Consider the following 19,766-nt stretch of genomic DNA (forward strand, 5'->3'; position numbering starts at 1 on the left):
GCAGTAAGCTTTTGTTCATTGTTCCAACAAACAACTCACCTCGTCTGGACAGCTTGTCACAGAAGTGGGATAATTTTAATTTCCCCTGTAAGAGGAGAAGCGCAGAAGTGCTTAGCCATTTTTCCTTTGTCTGCTGGTTCCTTTGGCTCGCAAGGAACGAATTTTATTTTTCAATCACCAGGCATGGGCTACCGTCGAGGTGTTTTCTAAAGCCCATCGAGCTTTCTGGGAATTTGACTCTATCAGTGCTGAAAGTCAATCTATTCACTCCCCTGCAGATGCTGTCCCAGTGCAGAACCCTCTCGTATTTGGAAACCTCCTCCCTCTTGTGGCATCAAATTGAATTGTGACGCCGCCTTATTGATAGATTCCACTTCAGATGGAGTGGGCTTTGTGTTTCGGACCATTCCGGGGCTCCTATTTTGGCAATATCTGATCCAATTATGTTTGATGAAGTAATCATGGGAGAAGTTGTGGTGGTTCTTAAGGGAGTTATTGATGCGGTGGAATCCAATTGTTCTCAGTTATATGTTGAATCTGATAACACAGAGCTTGTGTCACTTCTCTTCGGATCAAACAGGCCTCCCCCCAACAAATGTTGCCGGCGTGCTGGAGGATATTTGTCATATGGCCTCACAACTGCCCGTCTTCATTTTCTTGTATTCTTAGAGATGCGAATGTTGTCGCACATTCTCTAGCCTAGAAGGCCTACCGTTGGCAATTAAGATAGTATGGCCATCTTCCTCTCCATGGCTTCTTGAACTTTGTAATCAGGATACCTTGTGCTCCTCTTGCCCATCTTTGCAATAAAAGTGTTTGTCACAAAAAAAAAAAAAAAAAGAATGTCATTGTCATTGTATACCTAGTCTCACATTTGGTTTATACTGTTCTTAGAAAATATGATCTTATCTATAAGTAATTAAACTGCTCTTGATTTAGAGAAATGTTCTTGTACTCTAAGAAGTTTGACTGGTCAAATGATTTTATTTTTACATGAGACATTTTTTTTTTTTTTTGGTAATTGAGATTTTTTTTGTGTTAGGTAGAGCACAAAACCAACTTTCCAACAAATCCAAGATTGCTTAGATCTGATTTAGATTGAAGGAGTTATGTTTCGGTCAAACCTTATTTGGTATGCATGAATGCTGTCAAAATCACTCTGAATGAAAATATTTTTTCTTGATATCAAAACAAATGATTATTTTACCGCTCTTTTGGTTTTTAGCATTGTTTCACCATATTAAGATTATGAAATTTTAAGATTTGAGAAAAACCTCAGCATTAGAAAGTTGAAAATTTCACCTACCGATGAAAATCCAGTTTTTGTTCTTGAATTGGGGGGTTGACTTTTTATCCTTTTAGAATTTAATTTTTTAACTATTTTTTATTGGATTCAAATAGGGGGAGGGGGTTATTTGCTTATTTATGAATAATATCTTAAGTTAATGAATCATTTACTTGAATGATATTTAGCATAAATAAGGGCAAGGTGTTAGATACCACTAAGGCAACAAACCACCCAGACCCCAAAAATCCGCCTAGATGCCTAGGCGGCGCCTTGACAACTATTACTATCTTCTTCATCCTTCTACGAGTGAGCACGAGTCATGACCCCTTGCCCTATGTTATTTCTGCTAGTGAATGAAGTGAATAATTGCAACCCGCTTGGAGTGGTAGAGGCCGTCTTAAAGCCTTTTACAGAAACCAGAGATTGATGCAGTGTTGTTAGGGATACAGTTGACGTATGACCTGTATTCAGCATTAGCGGCTTCAGTGGGAAGGATGGGAGGACGGGCCTTCTCATTGCATTTGTCGTCTTCTTTGTTGATGAGCTATTCGACATGGATGGAAAGCCCTAGTTTTCGTACTCAGTTTCATATTATGTGCTGTGCCATTTGGCGGTGGGGTATTTATGCAGGCCTGGCAATTGGAGTGGGGGTGGTAGGCCTATAGAAACGGCTGGCAATGGAGAAGACATTCTTGTTTCACTGGCAAAAAGGCATGTTTCTCTCTATGTAACCACAGCGCCTGACAAAGGAACATCAATGCATTTTTTTTGTTGAGTAATCTTGTTTTCCTTTTTTCTTTATGAACACTTGTAATACATTAATGGCCATTATACCTTCTGTTTCAAATTGTACTGAAACAATGCAATTCCATTCAGGTTAAGATGGTTAAAGAGAATTGTTTTGCAACTGTCATTTTGTTGGTTTAATCGTTATCTTTCTAGCTTCCATTTTCATTTATGACATGCCTAATTGTGATTTGGTTTGTTGTGGAATAGGTCTGGGACAAGTCCAACTTAAGTTGGGAGACTTTAAAAGTTCTCTTTCTAACTTTGAGAAGGTCTTGGAGGTTTACCCAGAAAATTGTGAAAGCTTGAAAGTGCGTGAGAACAAAATGGATGACTTATTACTCTTTTTAGTTTTCTGCATTTATCATCCAGTTAGTTGATGTTCTTCCTCCTTCCTATGACAGGCTGTTGGGCACATTTATGTTCAGCTTGGCCAGACTGAGAGAGCCTTGGAGATTCTTAGGAAAGCAGCAAGAATCGATCCACGTGATGCACAGGTAATAGATTCTGTTCTTTTCAAGATATGTTTCTATTCTCTAGGCTAAATGACAATGACACAGATGCATATGTATGAGAAGGTGTGCTTATGTCATTGATGCTACAAAGACACTGGGTTATAGACTGAGTGTGTTCAGGTAGAGCACATCTAGGTCATCCCATAGCAATTTTATGAATGGGTTGACCGCATGCATTTATTCATGTGACTAGACCACTTACAGTAAAATTGTTCGATTACATTGTGGTCCACTTTTATGGAAAACTTTGATGCAGAGTGCGTTATTGAGGTCCTCTTTTTTCCCCTCTCTCTCACTCTGGTTTTAGATAGATATCCTTTAACAGAGATCTAGTTCATTAAAAGTAATTCTGAAGGTAAAATTTTGGATGCTTGAATATGGGTCATCTTGCAATAGAAGTGAGGATAAACAATGTAGCATGTTTCTGAATCAATCGGTAGGATGCTTCCGAACTGCGGGTAGCTTCCAGATATTTTTATATTTCAGGTTTTCCCTAGGATTGATGCTTCAATATTTGAAACGGGTTATTAAACTAATGGTAGGTTGTATTGGTTATAGGAGTAGACATTTCGGGGGGAATAATCATATTATTTTATTCGTAAAAAATAACAATTATATTATTCTGAAAGTGTTCACCTTATAGCTTTATTGCCTCTTATTTCAACATCGTAACAATAGAGGTTCATTGAATTTCTTTCCCCTTTCTTTGTGTTTGGGTTGCATTTGCTGGTGGTCCATGTTGCACTACCTTTCTTTGCTAGGAACAGGGGAACCTGAGTCGCCCGGCATCTTTTACAGGTGTCCTGGTTCCTGAATCACACATTCCCAGAACATTAATTAGTAGAGACTCCAAAAAAATCAGACATATTGATAAGATTTTTCTTCTTTTGGAATTACTGGCATGAGAATGGATGGGCCAACAGTATCTTGTAAATTCTTCACATGTTACTTTTTTTATTTTTTTGTCAATGAGTAGGCATAGGAGGATGTGAACTTTAAAGGAAAACTAAGGGCATGGGAATAAATTTGTTCCTTCTTTTTCCTTTTCTTTCCCTTCTGCAAGTATATTGACTTGTGGTTATTTGCAATTTTTTCCTCCATCTTTGCCCGCATTCAAATGTATTGAAATTTTGCTTTTAATTTTTGGCTCATATTTACTTTGAGTTACACTTGGAACACTACCTTTCTGTACATAACATTTATGCATTATTATTTTTTAAAGAAAAAAAGAATATATATATATATATATATATATATATATATATATATATATATATTTCATTTTTAACAATTCAACCATTGTGCAGGCATTTCTGGAGCTTGGTGAATTGTTAATTTCATCTGATGCAGGAGCTGCACTTGATGCCTTTCGTACTGTAAGAGCTTTTGCTTTGTTACCCCCACCAGGATTTTAAGTTTTTAACTTTGCCACTCCCCATGGAGGGGCTTTGATTGTAACTCATTGCCTTTAAGGAGTTTCTATATGTGTAATTTTGCATTTTAACCATTGATGTTCATACTGTTAGATCGTTGCAGATTGTGCTACACTTAGGTTGGCATATTAGGGTCCCAATTTAAGACCTTGAGGTTTTAAACATCCAATGCTGGTATCAAACCGGGTTTTTCTATATGTGATGGTTGATTTATTTTATTGGTTAATAGGATGATCACCTCTATTTTACAATTGGAAACCATTTGAATATTTCCCCCCCGATCTTTACCCACAAGTATACCCCCTTTTTACGTTCATTTCAGCCTAATGAAAAGTGGTCCTTCTGCTGGTCTTTTCCCATGTGTGCACCCCTTTTTACGTTCAGTTTCCCCTAATGAAAATTGAAAAGTGGTCCTACAGTTCTTAAATGGACCAAAAATTCTGCTGATGCCATACTTCATGGCAATGTCTAGGATTCTTTCCCTTTCTCAGTCTGGGATGTTTAAAGTAAGATGTATATTAGTACATACATGGCTTGTGCTTGATTTGAAGAGTGAAGACTATACTGTCGTCTTTACATAAACCAACCCCTGCCCTCCACCCCCCTCCCCCCTCCACAAAAGAAAAAAAAGTATCAGAGATTTGTGAGATCTGTCATTCTGTTCACTTACAAACAGCCAACTCTGTGCACCAATCAGTCATGACTGAGGCTTGAAACCTATTTTCACATCAAGCAACCTTCCCAAAATTCCCTTATTAGTTTACAATTGACCAATTAATTTTTGCAGAGATGAATTGGATGCCTTTTTTTCCAATGCTAAGGCAGTGATAAATAAATCAAGGAGTTATTATTAGAGATGGAGCAAAAACCTTGGTCAAGAGACTAATGCAGTTTTAACTTATCATGCTTGGCCGTGGCCCTCCGCAAGGCCAGCGCCCCTCAGCTGTGGCTCTTTGTTTGCCGGCGATGCTCCAACTCTTGTCTTGGCAGCTGGATGATGTAGAGTTGAGATAATTTGTTTAGGATTTGTGGTTCCCTACCTGGAATTGTCCTGGTTGCCCTTCTCCTTCTATCGGGCTTCCTTGCTCGTCTTTGTGCACATGTGGACTTTTGAATTTTGCAGGCCCTAGCCTCCTTTTTTCAGGCAGGGCCTTGTAATTTGTTTGCGGCTTGTTCGCTCTTTGTGCCCATGTGGGCTCTCTCGCCCCCCCCCTCTTTTTTTTTTTCCTTTGGTAATGAATTTATTTATTCATCCCAAAAAAAATGAAAAAAAAAAAAAATTTGAAATTGTTAGTTGCGAAAATGGTTTAGTGGATTTATCTCTTGAATGTTGTTTCTATTTGTTATAGATCTTTATTATCATAGTTGTCACGACAACTAGGCGACCCAAGGCGTTGGAGGACCGCCTAGGCGTGCAGTATATGACTATATATAAATAATGTAAGACTAGAACAGTAGAACCAGAATAGGTCTAATCCCAGGCAGGATCAAATAGAAAACCAAAAAAAGATAACCAAAGAGAACAATGGGATCTCAAAAGAAACCTTAACTTCTCTCTTGATAACCCATGGTAGGGTTGTCTCTGCTGATTCGGTTGATGGAGATGTACCCTGACAGCAATGATCTTGATGTAGAATCTTCAAGAAATCGATGTGACAATCTGTTGACAAGAAATTACAGCACACTTGTAGAGTTCCTTCAGATCGGCTAGGGCAGAATTAGGGCTTAGGAACAATAATCGATGGATGGGGATGGGGGAAGGGAATGGGGAAAGATGGGGTTGGCTATCTCAGCCTGGGCATCTCATCCATTCTACCCCTCTTTTAGGCTCATTAAATTGGCTAATTACAAAATAAACACATAGATCAAAGTCCCAATAATACATAACCCATCCAAAGGCTTATTTTCATTAAAATAAGCCCTCTAAGTGACTTATCTACATCAATAATATACTAATATTTATATAATTAATTCTTATCAATGCAATATGATATAATCATGATAGTAATGGCCGAATATAAGAAAACCAACATATAATAAACAACACATAGGATATAATATAAGTATATGCATAAAAAGCCCAAACAATAAACATAAAACAATGTAAAGGCGTGAATTGTCAACAAGGTGTGTTGTCGCCTTGGACCCAAGCATAGTTGGCAAGGCGACCTAAGGCGATGGAGGTGTGCCTAAGCGCCTAGGTGACAAGGCGCCCGCCTTGGCGACCAAGGCGTTGTAATCTAAGACTAGATTACCAATCCCAAAAACCCACAAAAATTCAAATAAAGAACAGAACCAGAATTAGAAGCTTAGGGTTTATGATCAAACCAGCCAAGTGATGGTCACCATACTTGGTTCGAGTGTAGAGACCAGCAAGGGAAAACTTATCTCCAAAATTGGAATACTTCTGATGGCCTGATGTAGAGATATCAAAGGATCACCAAAATAGAAAGTTTGGAAAACCTTCCAAACAATGCTGTTCTGGACTCCCAGCAGTGATCGAGTGTCAAACTTGGTGATTGGAGTCTGGTCTGCAACTTTGGGGCAATTCTGATGGTTAGAATTGAAGATGGAAGGATCAGAATGAAAATAGAAAGTATGTGGAATATGGAAGCTTCAGGCAGAGGGATGGGGTGGAAGTGTCAATCGAATGGAGGTGATGGAAGGGGGAGACTGAGTTTCAAACCCCAGCAAGGTTGGTGAAGATTTGAAGGTGTTTTGAAATTAGAAGGTTGCAGTCTTGAGGGTTGCAGAAGGTGTAACACAACTCCAATCGATGGATCTTCCAACAGTAACAATCACAGTGGGGGAGAGAAGTCTTCAGCCTTGAATATGGATCCCCAGCAACAGCAACAGACACTTGGATCAGCAGCAACACACTCGAGCAACTCCTGGGCAGAAGAATGTTCACACTGCAGACCTGGCTTGATGGAGAATAAAGGAGAATGCAGAAAGTGACACTGAAGGGGTTGGGATAGGTGGATTTGGCTCTCCTAGCTAGGCTCTTTCAGCCCTTCAAGTCACATAACTTGAGAAATAAACACACTTTGCAATAAAAGCTAATTTTCATTCAACTGGTAAAATCATGGGGAAGGCTTGAATAAACTTTACAATAAGTAGAGGGCAAAGACTTGCTCCTCAAGTAAAACAGAAAATAGAAACTTGACTTATTAACTCATAAAAATTCGAAACTACTATAATTGCTGACTGAACTAACTTAGAAATAAAATAAATATTCACTCCTCAAGTGGGAACCACCATAAGTGACAATCGGCCTACACTTGAGTTACAAAAATTTTGTCAATAATTTGACAAGTATACCCCCATGATTCTGGGTTTGAGAGACCCAACAACTCCCACCCTAGTTGGGCTGGCCTTATGGCCCATTGGGTTGGTCCACCAGTTGGTGAAGTGAACTAGCTCTTTCCCCATGTGATCTCCTTAGAGTATTTCTTGCCAGACAACTTGGTTCTGCATCACATTGCCTAGTTGACCAAGTCGCCCAAGTGTTATTTTTTATTTCCCCTATGTTCTAACATTATTTAGTATGCTACAATATGTACTTTAAATCATAAAAAAATCAACATTAAGCCACATCAAGTCATAAAAAATCAACATTAAGCCACATCAAGTCATAAAAAATCAACATTAATTAACATCAAGTCATCACAAAATCAATATTAAGCCACATCAAGTCATAAAAAATCAACATAGAACTAGAAGACAGCAGAACTGAAGAAGCAAGCTATTGGAAGTTTGAAACAATCAAAACATACATTTGGTTTATAGTGTTCTTGGAATTGGTTATAGTCCAAGTATACCTAGTCTCACATTTGGTTTATATTGTTCTTAGAAAATATGATCTTATCAATAAGTAATTAAACTGCTCTCGATTTAGAGAAATGTTCTTGTTCTCTAAGAAATTTGACTCATCAGATGATTTTATTTTTACATGTGACTTTTTGTATTAGGTAGAGAACAAACCAACTTTCCAACAAATCAAAGATTGCTTAAACCTGATTTATATTAAAAGAGTTATGTTCCGGTCAAACCTTATTTGGTGTGCACGAATGCTATTAAAATTGCTCTGAATGAAAATATTCTTTTAGATATCAAAACAAATGAATATTTTACCGCACTTTTGGTTTTTAGCAATGTTTTGTCATATATTAAGATTTATAGAATTTTTAGATTTGAGAAAAACCCCAGCATTAGAAAGGTGAAAATTTCATCTACAACCAAAAATCCAGTTTTTTGTTCTTGAACTGGGAGGTTGACTTTTTATCATTTTGGAATTTGATTGATTTTTAACTATTTTTATTGGATTCAAATAGGGGTTGGGGTATTTGCTTATTTATGAATAATATCTTAAGTAAATGACATAAAAGATATTAAAACATTTACTTAAATGATATTTGCATAAATAAGGTGGTTCAACCTGGTTTGATGCCAATTAAACCAGTGCAAGGCGCCCTGCACTAAGGCGACAGTTGCCTAAACCCCTAGAAATCCGCCTGGATGCCTAGGTGGTGCCTTGACAACTATGTACCCAAGAAAGAAAGCCTGGACACCTAGGCGACGCATTGACAACTATGTTTAGTATACACTGAATTTATCTGCAGTAGGTATTGTTGAACTGTGCTGCTTATTCTTCCAATGCCATTATTTACATTTGCTTTGTCTTATATTTTCAGTTTCCAAGATTTAATTTGATAAGTTCATCTGCACTTTATGATCGTTGCTTCTTGTTTCCTCATATGATTTAGACGTTACTATGATCTGATAGGCACGTGGTCTTCTAAAAAAGGGAGGTGAAGAGGTACCAATTGATCTGCTCAACAATATTGGAGTCCTTCATTTTGAACGGGGGGAGTTTGAGGTCCGTAACAGCAGGATATATATATATTTACAATATTCTAGTCACAACTTAGGATGCAACAATATGCATGTTCTTACTTGGTACCTGCATTTCACTCTGATTAAATCTTTATAACTGCTTCCAGTCCCTTCCTGGGTGAAATAATGTCACCCTTCTAATATCCACATCACATCGAGTACCTCACATCCATGCGGAAAAGAATGTCCATATCACATCTTCAAATTGTGCTGCCTAGAATAAGTTAACTTTATTGATTTCTTCTTTCTCAGTTGGCTGAGCAGACCTTCAAGGAGGCACTAGGTGATGGCATTTGGCTTGCTATCTTGGATGGTAAAATACATAATTCTACTGTAGACTCAGGTGCTGCTACCTGCCAATGCAAGGATATGCAATTATTTCAACAACTTGATGAAGATGGCACTTCTGTGGAACTACCTTGGGATAAAGTCACGGCAGTATTTAACCTTGCCAGATTGTTGGAGCAAAATTATGACACTGAAAAAGCAAGTCTTCTATACCGACTGATCTTGTATAAGGTCTCTTTCTCTCTCTCTCTCTATCTCTGTGTGTGTGTGTGTCTTTCTTTCTCGGTTGTTTCTTTTGAGATTATTAAAGATGATAATGGAAGAGTTAACTCTCAGGGAAAGAGAAGCATGATTATTGTTACAAGATATGAGAGAGTGATCTTACTTGGTTCAGAATGGTGATGTAATGTGAAGAAAATCAAAGGGTTTTATTTCCATGATAACCATTGTGTGCAATATAGAGATTCCAATTCATCAATAAAGTAAGCCATAATGACAAATAAGGACGAGATTACTTGGTGACAAATAATTGGTGGAACAAACCATTATAAGTGATTATAAAATTGATAACTTTTATTTTCAAATATCTCAATTCTTAAACTGTATGCATTTAAAGCATGTTAAGAGTGTATCGTGGTATATCTTGATATGTGGTGTATCTTATGTGATGGACCTAGCAATTATATTCCATTTCTTTTCTTAATTTTTTGAAATAAAGCCATGCAGATACTATAATGTATTCACATATTGGACAACAACATTTCTCAATTCTGCTACACCAAGAAATGGTGGAATTTCTCGGTTTTGACAGAGGTGGATGTCACCCTCTGCGAAATTTTGAACCTTGCTTTGGATGACTTTATTTGAGCTTATTTGTTGTGTGACCAAGCCATTTGGTTGGGATGCAACTTAGTTTAGCTGTCTTTTCCCCTTTTCCTTTGGGGACTGGGGAAGAAAACAATGAAAGAATGGCACAAGAAAACATGTTTCTGTGTCATCAAATTTGAACTGGGTTTTTCTTCTGACATATTTTTTGTTTTTTGACAGTATCCGGACTATGTAGATGCTTATCTGAGACTCGCTGCTGTAGCAAAAGCAAGGAATAACATTCAGCTAAGCATAGAGCTGGTACCTTATTGCCCTTATGGCTTTACCTACTTATGTTCTTCGTTCCAGGCTTGTGCCATCTACTTAACAATGAAATGATTTATGGTTGCAGATTGGGGATGCTCTTAAGGTCGATGACAAGTGTCCAAATGCATTGTCTATGCTTGGAAACTTGGAGCTTAAGAGTGATGACTGGGTGAAAGCAAAAGATACCTTCCGTGCTGCAAGAGATGCAACTGATGGGAAGGATTCTTATGCTACTCTTTCCCTGGTATGTATTTTTCCTTTTTATATAATTTTATTGTTCTTACATTGTTTGATATAGTCATATGCTGGTGTATTATTGAAAGCTTGTTGAGACATGGTCCAGTTAGATTTTTTAAAGTAATTGGTTACCCATATTTTGGATGATGAAATAACTGTATATCTGCGTATTTTACTTTATTATATTGAGGAAGTGCTTTTCCTTTGTATGTTAAGTATTATTAGGTGTTCCCATTATTCTGAGGGTATCTTTGGTGTTGTGTAGTGAATGTAGATAGTTTTCTAATTAGGTGGTTCAAGTTGTGTCCCTATTTGTAATTGCACGCCATTTTTATTATAGATAGTTCGTTATGAGTATCGGCTAGACTAACCGAGACTCCCGTCCTCTCCTGTTTTCTCTTCTCTTCTTCACTGCTGGTTTTCTAGGGTTTGGTATTATTACATGGTATTAGAGACAGTTGATCAGTCTTCTTCTTCAATCCTTGTTTTGATTGTCTACTAGGGAATTTCCTTTGTAGTTTGCAGCAAACTATGCTGCCATATCTATCCTACGAAACCCTAGTTGATGATTTTATGAAATTAAATCATCAACTATGGTTTGACAAGTTTAGTAAAGTTATTGGTGGTTATGGGTTCACACAATGTTTCTCTGATCATTCTATATTTGGTCGTCGTCATGGTGCCAAAATCCTCATTCTTGTTGTGTATGTTAATGATATTATCTTTTTTTGTAATGGCTCTTTAGGTTAAGGTTGCTCCATTGAGACCAAGTGGTCACGGGTTCAAGTCTGGAAACAGCCTCTTTGCGAAACCAGGGTAAGGCTGCGTACAATATGACCCTCCCCAGACCCCGCAGTGGTGGGAGCCTCGTGCACTGGGTACGCCCTTTGTACTCTTTTGGCTTTGAAGATGTCAAAGCACATTTACATCAACATTTTCAGATGAGGGATTCAGGGATTATCAGATATTTCTTGGCAATTAAAGTTATTCATAATAAAAAGGGTGTAAGTTTGTCTGAGAGAAAGTTTGCACTTGACCTTCTATCTGAAACTGGCATGTTGGGCTATAAGCCGGATGATAACCCTATGGATCCTCATCTGAAACTTAGGGTGTGTGATAACAAAGAATTTGAGGATAAACATCAGTACAAGAGGTTGGTTGGAAACCTTATTTATCTGATTATTACTTATCCCGATATTGATTTTGTTGTTGGTCTTATTAGTCAGTTTATGGAGAATCCTAAGCAGGCTCATTGGGATGCTGCTTGTTGCATTTTGAGATATCTTAAAGGTTATCCCAGGAAAGGTCTTGTATATCGCTGTCATGGTCATACTGATATTGTGGGTTACTCTGATGCTGATTGGGCTGGTGCCAACAATGATCATAGGTACTACTGTATATTGCATATTTGTTGGTGGTAAGAAGCAAACTACAATGGCTTGGTCTAATGTAATTCTAGATGGCTGGGTATGTAAAATAGATGATAAGGGTTATGGGAATTGGCTAGGTTAAAACAGATGAAATTCTGAAATTAGGGTTAGGGTTAGATGGGATCTAGGGTTTGAAGGTAGGGTTATGTTAAGTTAATTAAGGGAAGTCTTCCAGTGAAGGTCTTGAGATGTTTTATGGAGGTTGGGTATGTAACCAAAGATGAATATTAAATTAGGGTTTGGGTTTCTGGGGTTTGGGAAAATGGAATATAGGAAAATCTAGGGTTTAAAGTGGTCACCTAGGGCTAAAACCAGAATCGAGTTTCCCTTATGGTATGGGAGAAAGATCGAACTTGGAAAGATGGAATTTTGATGGGTGGATTGGGCTGGACAGGGTTTAGGGTATGGGGGGAATGTTAGGGTTAGGTTTAGAGGATTAGAAGAAGGGTTTAGGGATGGGGATGTGAACTTGTTAGCTTAGGGTTTCCTTGAACTTGATGCAGAAAATCAGCTACTGAAATCCAAACTTCAACTTTCGCCTATGGCTGAATTGAAACAACTTGAAAGCTTGATTGCAGATCATAGGAGAGAGGCAGTGAAGGCTATCTTAGCCTGGGTATCTCATCCTCACAGCCTATCTCAGGACAGTGTGTTTGCAAAGCAAATTGTTCATTCATTAAATTGTGGGAGGCTCTCAAGAGCTCTTACATATATATAGCCTTATGGCTGAACAAAACTCAACTCTAACTATGACTCATAACTGAAATAGGAATACTAACTAGGACTTCTAACTAGGATTCAAACTTGCAGTAGGAATCCTAATTAGAGCTACAATTCAATAAAAGACAGCCTTAAAGAAAAAATAACAAATTAAAAATCCTAACTCAGCCCACGATTTTAACTGCTGGTGTAGGGATTCCACTACACCTACCCGATGGCTACTCATGCTGGTGTAGGGAAGAATCCCTACACTTGCGGCTGGTTTTAGACAGCCAATTTACATCAAGGTCGAGTGCAGAGGCTGATTATAAGGCTATTGCACATGCTGCAACAGAATTGATGTGGTTGAAAATTCTCGTGAAGGAGTTGGGTTTTTCAGTCACCAAACCCATGGAGATGTATTGTGACAATCAAGCGGCTATTTATATCGCTAGTAATCCCGTGTTCCATGAGCGGACTAAACATATTGAAGTCGATTGTCACTTTGTGCAGAATGCTGTCATGCAGAAGCTGATTTTCACTCTGTTTTTTAATTCCAGCAATCAACTCGGTGCTATGTTTATTAAGGCATGTTTGAACCTGCCTTCCTTAGTGGTTGTTCCAAGTTGGGTATGAGAGATCTCTATGCTCCAGCTTGAGGAGGAGTCTTAAGTATTATTAGGTGTTTCTATTATTCTAAGGGTATCTTTGGTAGTGTGTAGTGAGTTATAGGTAGTATAGTATTTAGGTGGTTTAAATTGTGTTCCTATTTGTAATTGCACTTCATAGTTATTATAAATAGTTCATTATGAGTATCAGCTAGACATTTTGTCTTGCTGAGACTCACATTCTCTCTCTCTCTCTCTCTCGTTTTCTCTTCTCTCCCTTTTGGTTCTTCTTCTCTTCTTCACTGCTGGTTTTCTAGGGTTTGGTGTTATTACAGTGCATATGATTCATACTGGAGATATTTTCAGCAACTCAACTAAGGAATAAAATTTTGATCTAAATGTTTTGGTCATTTTGATTTCGGTTATTTCAAATGGAATCATTGTTATTTTTATGTGGCTTCAGTTGTTTTCGACTAAAGAGACATAGTTTTCACTGCTGGTCGAAATTGGGATATTTTGACCCAAAAATGAAAGAATGAACTCAACTTCATTTTGCAATTCAGGATTGCTCTTATTGTAGTGTTTTATATTATGCCATTCTTTTAATTCTTTCTCACTACAGTTTTACTTCTTTTTTCCTTGTTTTGAATTCGGTTAGGGGAATTGGAATTACTTTGCAGCTGTTCGTTCTGAGAAGAGAGGTCCCAAACTTGAAGCAACTCATTTGGAAAAGGCTAAGGAACTATATACCAAAGTATAATGCGTCATTGCTTGTTTTCTTTAATTGAACATGTCTTCTATGTATCTTTACTCTGTTGCTGTTAGGAGTGCTTTGGACTGCTACTTATTTTTTAAACTAAATTTGGTTGATTTTTAAACTACTATGTTCTCCATTTGCAAGGTCTTGAGATGGAATAATCTGCATTTTGTGATTGCAGTTTCTGAGGTGTTTAAAGTGAGACCCAGGAGAATATTCCCTCTCCCTCCCCTTCCCCCCCCCCCCCCCCCAAAAAAAAAAAAAAAAAGGGTTGAAACCTTGAATTGTCTCTGTTAGTGGAAGAAGTGTTAATATTTCATGATATATTGGCTCAGCTTTGCCACTGTCTTGGATTTTATTCTAGTACCTACCCCTTCCCCCAAAAAAAAATTAAAAACAAAAAACTATGGCTTTGTCAGAATTTATATTTTACTATATTGAATAAATCCTAAAACTTTCTATTATTTTCATCCAATTTTTTTTTTCCCATGAATGGAGAATCGGTTGTATATAAATTTGAAACTTATCAATTCACAAGGTACACAGTTTCTATTTGATGATTTTCAATATTTTCTGACACTTAGTTAAGGTTCTGGGTAAGACAGTGGGGTAACAAATTATCCATTAGAAAATTTTGAAAATGTGGAGACCAAATGGGAAGATTGACTTCATTGACCTGCGCCACGACTACTTCATCTTCAAATTGACTGCTTTCAACATTATTTTTTTCTTGCTTTTATGGATTCAATTTATTTCTGACAGGATAGGATATTTCCTGTAATTCTGCGATGCTTACAGATGAGTTTGTCTTATTAAGGGTAAATATAAATGTCATGACTGGTATATTTAGACTGTCACCACTTGCCTTATGGCAAGCATGTGATAATGGACCCTACACTCATCTAACTAGTCAAATTTGGCCAAGAAAAAGAAAAGATGGTAAAAATGAGTCCAGTAATCCAAAGATTGTGAAAACACTATTTGAGAATGATGAAATCTTCTTCTTTTGGGACTGAAGCCTGACCAAAGAGGTTGATGTGGGGTCCTCTGTAACATGGACCCACTTGTGCCTGCTAAATTTCAAGTAGTGGCAAGTCCACTGTGACATTAAATGGACACTTGGGTAAATCTATTATTCCTTGATGTCATGTGCTCATTCTCGATTATATCTTTATTACTTCTTGTGCTTTCTGTTTCGCATTCTACCATTTCCTGATGGAAAGCAGTCTGTCTGCTGTAAAATTCATCTTAACTCTCCATTTTTGACAGGTTCTGGTTCAACGTCCTGCAAATCTATATGCTGCAAATGGTGCAGGAGTGGTTTTGGCAGAGAAAGGCCACTTTGATGTTTCAAAAGATATTTTTACACAGGTCAGGAATTACTCCTTTATTTCATATGGCCATAACACTTGATATGTGTTCAAGTTCTCTTCAAATGGGGTGCAGGTTCAAGAAGCTGCAAGTGGAAGCATTTTTGTCCAGATGCCGGATGTGTGGATAAATTTAGCACATGTTTATTTTGCTCAAGGGCATTTTTCTTTGGCTGTGAAAATGGTGGTTCTCTGTCATCTTTAAATCATATTTATAATTTATTCATACCCCTTTTTATGCATTCATTTATGGTTATGGTTTTTGTCGCATTGCAGTATCAAAATTGCTTGCGGAAGTTCTTCTATAATACAGATACTCAAGTTCTTCTTTATCTAGCTCGCACCCATTATGAGGCTGAGCAATGGCAAGATTGCAAGAGAACATTACTAAGGGCCATACATTTGGCACCATCAAATTACACATTACGATTTGATGCAGGTGTTGCGATGCAAAAATTCTCAGCATCTACATTACAGAAGACAAAGAGAACAGCAGACGAGGTTGGTTGCTTTTTCACTAATTTTTCCGATCTAAATTTGTGGTTCATTTCTAATTCTAAATTTCTAATCCTGCCAATGTATGTTTGTTGGTTGTATTTATGATGTGTCCTCCAAGTGAAATGAATGTTTTTAGAAAATCTCTTCCCTTGTGATGTTTGGTGTGGCTTAGGAGTTTCAAATACCTACATTGGTGAAGTAGATTTTTGTATTGATGAAACCCGAGTGGCATATGCATCAGGCTGACGGTGAAAAAAAGTTAGAATATTCTTAAGAAATACATATTGCGACCCAATATATCAGTGAGAATGCAAGATGGGATGATTCTTTTAGACTTAACAATAATAAAATGATGATGCTTTTAGAAATTTTAGAGTTTATTGAAGTATTTAAAATCTTTGTTGTTGGAAGACGTTAAAGTATCAACAATATCGCTGTAGGATAGACCCCTGAGATCACAGATCAAGTGATCAAGCAGTAAGTTCATATCTAGTTTTATCCATATTATGTTATCACTTCCTCTATACCTTCCTTCCCAACATCCTCACCCCCTTCCCCCCCCCCCCCCCCCCCAAAAAAAAAAAAAAAAAAAATTAAAAGAGAGGAAAATATGGTTGGTCGTTAGTAAGGCTGATGGGTTTCTGTGTATGGTGAGAGGTTCCTGTTATTTGGAGATACTGATGCAGGACAATCTTGGACCGGGCCGACCCAACTGGTGTACTACATGGGACCAACCCAAACCCAGTTGAACCGGGTCCAGTTTGAGTGCTTGGATCTAGTAGGATCTTAGGAAGTTTATTTTATTTGGAAAATTATTATGTAATCTTTTATTTTAAGGTAGTTATTAAACATATAGGGAAATTTCCAATTTTAGTTTTATTGGGTTTCTATTTTAGTTAGCCTGGTTTTAGTAAGTAATTAGGAGTCTTTATTTTAGGGATTTACATTTTTCTTGTCTTTATTTAAGATTGTACTCAGCCACATCTTGGGAATTAATGAATACAAGAATGAATTAAAAAAAAGTGAGTTTGCGAGTGTGCACACAACCCCCCCTTTCTCCCTTCTTCTCACGGCTCCTTCTTCCCCTTTCTTCTATGTGATTTCTCCCCTCCCCCTCTGGTTTCTTCTTCTACCTCCTTCAATCCTCTTCTCGATTACTGCCCCCCATTATCTGGTATCAGAGCCCAAACCTGGGTGAATCTCTTCCCCTCTCTCTCATTCTTCATCTTCTCAGTCTCTGTTCCCTGCTATTTCTTCTCTTCCTTATCTATTCTTACATCTCCTGGTACTTCCTTATTATTCTTTCTACTATTCCCTGTTACGTTATTATCTCCCCTGGTATTATGGTTCATATGTTCCCAGTTTCTGTTCTGGCAGCAAGAGACCAATAGAGATTTCGTTGACGCTGCAGTAATGTGCAGCAACCCATCGACCCATTCCCTTTGAATCCAGCAGAAAACCCACTCCCGTCCCCTTGACTTCCACTGAAACCTCAACTTTAGCAACCTCCCCTGCGATTCCACACACACACAAAAAAAAAAAAAAAAACACAAAAAAAATCCCTGCAATTCCCACCGACAAACCCCCAATCCCATCTTCTTCGTTTCCACTACCAAAACCCCCAACCCACCACCCCTTCTTGTTTCCGCCAGAGCCGGAAAAAAAAAAGTGAAGAAAAGAGAGCGAGAGACAAGGCAATCATACCTGATTGCTGCAACTGTGGCTCAAACTCCAGCCTGTTCACAACTCGCAGCTGTTCTCCCGCCTTCTTCCTCGCTGATCCTCTGGTTTGACTACATAGCAGAATCCAGTTCAAAGTGGGCATCCTTCTTACGTTGTCATGACCCACGATTTCACTTTTTGTCCATTTTCTTTCTTTATTTCTTTTTATTCCTAAACTGCCCCCTCTAGTTTATCCTTATTCTGTTATTACCCCTTCATTTAAACCCACTATTCCATAATACACCCACTTTATTCTTCTCATTTATTTAGGTCCTTTTATATTCCTTTTTCCAGAATTACCCCTTTCATCTACTTTTTTTTTTCTTCCCTAATTCATCCTTTTTTATTATCATCTTCCAATTTTACCCTGGGTATGGAAACCCATATTAATGTAGTTCTAGCTAGGAGTGTAAATGAATAGTCAAAATCCGTTTCCGTATCCGTGTTCGTATCCGTTTAGCACTATCCGAATCCGTCCGAAAGCTAGACGGATGCAGATATGGATAGGGTATAGCTATCTGAAAATCTATATTTACATGTAAACGGATAAAATATCCGATCCGTATCTGTGTCCGTATCTGTTTAGCACTACCCGAATCCGTCCGATAGCTAATCGGATGCGGATGCGGATATAGCACTATCCGAGCCAAATCCGATCCGTTTACAGCCCTAGTTCTAGATAGGGTAAAGCCCTACTAGAAGCCAATTAAACCAGGACCAATAACAAGGAACTAAGGGGCTGTTGGTTCTGCAGTTTCAGTAGGACAGAATTGCAGTTTTAGGTCAAATCTAGGGCTTAGGTTAGGATAATGGAAGGGGGGCTTAGGGAGTATGGCTAGGCAGGTTTATAGGACTCTAATAATGTAGGTATTTTAGAGTTTTAAGTGTTTTGGAAATTCTGTAAAACTGGGCAGTAAGTCAGGATCGAGTATGGGTTTTGGGGAAATTAATGAAGGATGAGGGATTAGGGTTTTGATGGATAAATATGGCTGAGCAGAAAGGTCTAGAGTTGAATGGAATTAGGGTTTAATGGAATTCAAGCAAAAATAAAAAGGGATCAATTGGGGAAGGGAGTAGAGGATTAGAAGAAGAAATTAATGAACAAGTTGCAGCAGAAATCCACTAGCAGCAGCTTGGACAGAAGTGAAGGATAGAACCACCTTTGAATTGGGACCCTCTCGGCCGTCACGGCGTAAGGAGTCTATCGGATTCCACCAATCCCTTTCCACCTTGATAGAACCACAAGGAGCACAGGAGCAGCAACAACGGCAGCCAACAATCAAAAGCTTTTTTCATTAATCAAATTCGTCTTCAAGGCTTTGCCCCCTTACAACCTTATATAAAAGACTAAAAAATAGACTTCTACTCTAAAAAGGAAAGGTCTAACCCAATCCTTAAACTGACTTGGAAACTAAAATACCAAAAGAAATAGATTCAAAACCTAGCTGGACTTATAGAATCCTAATCCTGCCCAACTTACATCACATGACCACTTAAGTTGTCACATGACCACTTAAACAAGTCACATGATTACTTAAGTGATCACATGACCACTAATTACATAAAAATCAAAACTAAGGAATTAAAACAGCTAATCCTGTATGGAACCTAATTACCCATATTTTAGGCCCATGAAAGTGACCTATTACATAGAAAACCCATGGGATCAAAGGCCCAACATACATATTACCCAACCCTAGACTTATTTCTAAAGAAATAAGCCCATTTAGGTTTTCTAAAGAGATAAGCCCATTTAGGTGATGAATCTGCATCACATATTTTCTGCACTCGATTGGGATTGCCCAATGGAAAAGGTGTCATATTCCTTGTTGATAATGAGCAAAGTAGCAATTTCATTTCGCAACCTGTAGTAGAGATGTTGTCGAAGACCGGCGAGATATGTTATGATGATCTTGTTGATCAATACTTCGTCGAATTTGCTCATACCACATACTATGATGGGGCATGGTGTCGGATATTTCCATCCTCAAGGCGTATCATCAAAGTGGGCCGTGATTGGGTGAATGAGCGTTGTGGCAACGTTGACCTTCTCAACAACACTTGTATTCTAAGGCCATTGCATTTGACCAAGGGTCATATTTTGA

At 38.0% G+C, this 19,766-nt stretch overlaps 1 protein-coding gene across 2 annotated transcripts in view; it reads left to right on the forward strand.

Annotated features, from left to right (window-relative positions):
• LOC122667641 (protein CTR9 homolog) overlaps positions 1 to 19,766 on the forward strand; it is a 44,041-nt gene that overhangs the window by 15,600 nt on the left and 8,675 nt on the right. For both annotated transcript variants that reach the window (XR_006333827.1, XM_043864010.1), the window contains exons 10-20: positions 2,285 to 2,385; positions 2,479 to 2,571; positions 3,897 to 3,965; positions 8,809 to 8,901; positions 9,171 to 9,437; positions 10,254 to 10,334; positions 10,426 to 10,584; positions 13,973 to 14,068; positions 15,341 to 15,442; positions 15,518 to 15,625; positions 15,718 to 15,942. Coding sequence is in view for 1 of the 2 variants with exons in the window: in XM_043864010.1 (XP_043719945.1) it covers positions 2,285 to 2,385; positions 2,479 to 2,571; positions 3,897 to 3,965; positions 8,809 to 8,901; positions 9,171 to 9,437; positions 10,254 to 10,334; positions 10,426 to 10,584; positions 13,973 to 14,068; positions 15,341 to 15,442; positions 15,518 to 15,625; positions 15,718 to 15,942 (1,394 nt within the window). In the remaining variant the exon portion in view is untranslated. The remainder of the gene's footprint in view (positions 1 to 2,284; positions 2,386 to 2,478; positions 2,572 to 3,896; positions 3,966 to 8,808; positions 8,902 to 9,170; positions 9,438 to 10,253; positions 10,335 to 10,425; positions 10,585 to 13,972; positions 14,069 to 15,340; positions 15,443 to 15,517; positions 15,626 to 15,717; positions 15,943 to 19,766) is intronic.

The sequence above is a fragment of the Telopea speciosissima genome, chromosome 7 (genome assembly GCF_018873765.1).
Source record: "Telopea speciosissima isolate NSW1024214 ecotype Mountain lineage chromosome 7, Tspe_v1, whole genome shotgun sequence".
NCBI lineage: Eukaryota > Viridiplantae > Streptophyta > Magnoliopsida > Proteales > Proteaceae > Telopea > Telopea speciosissima.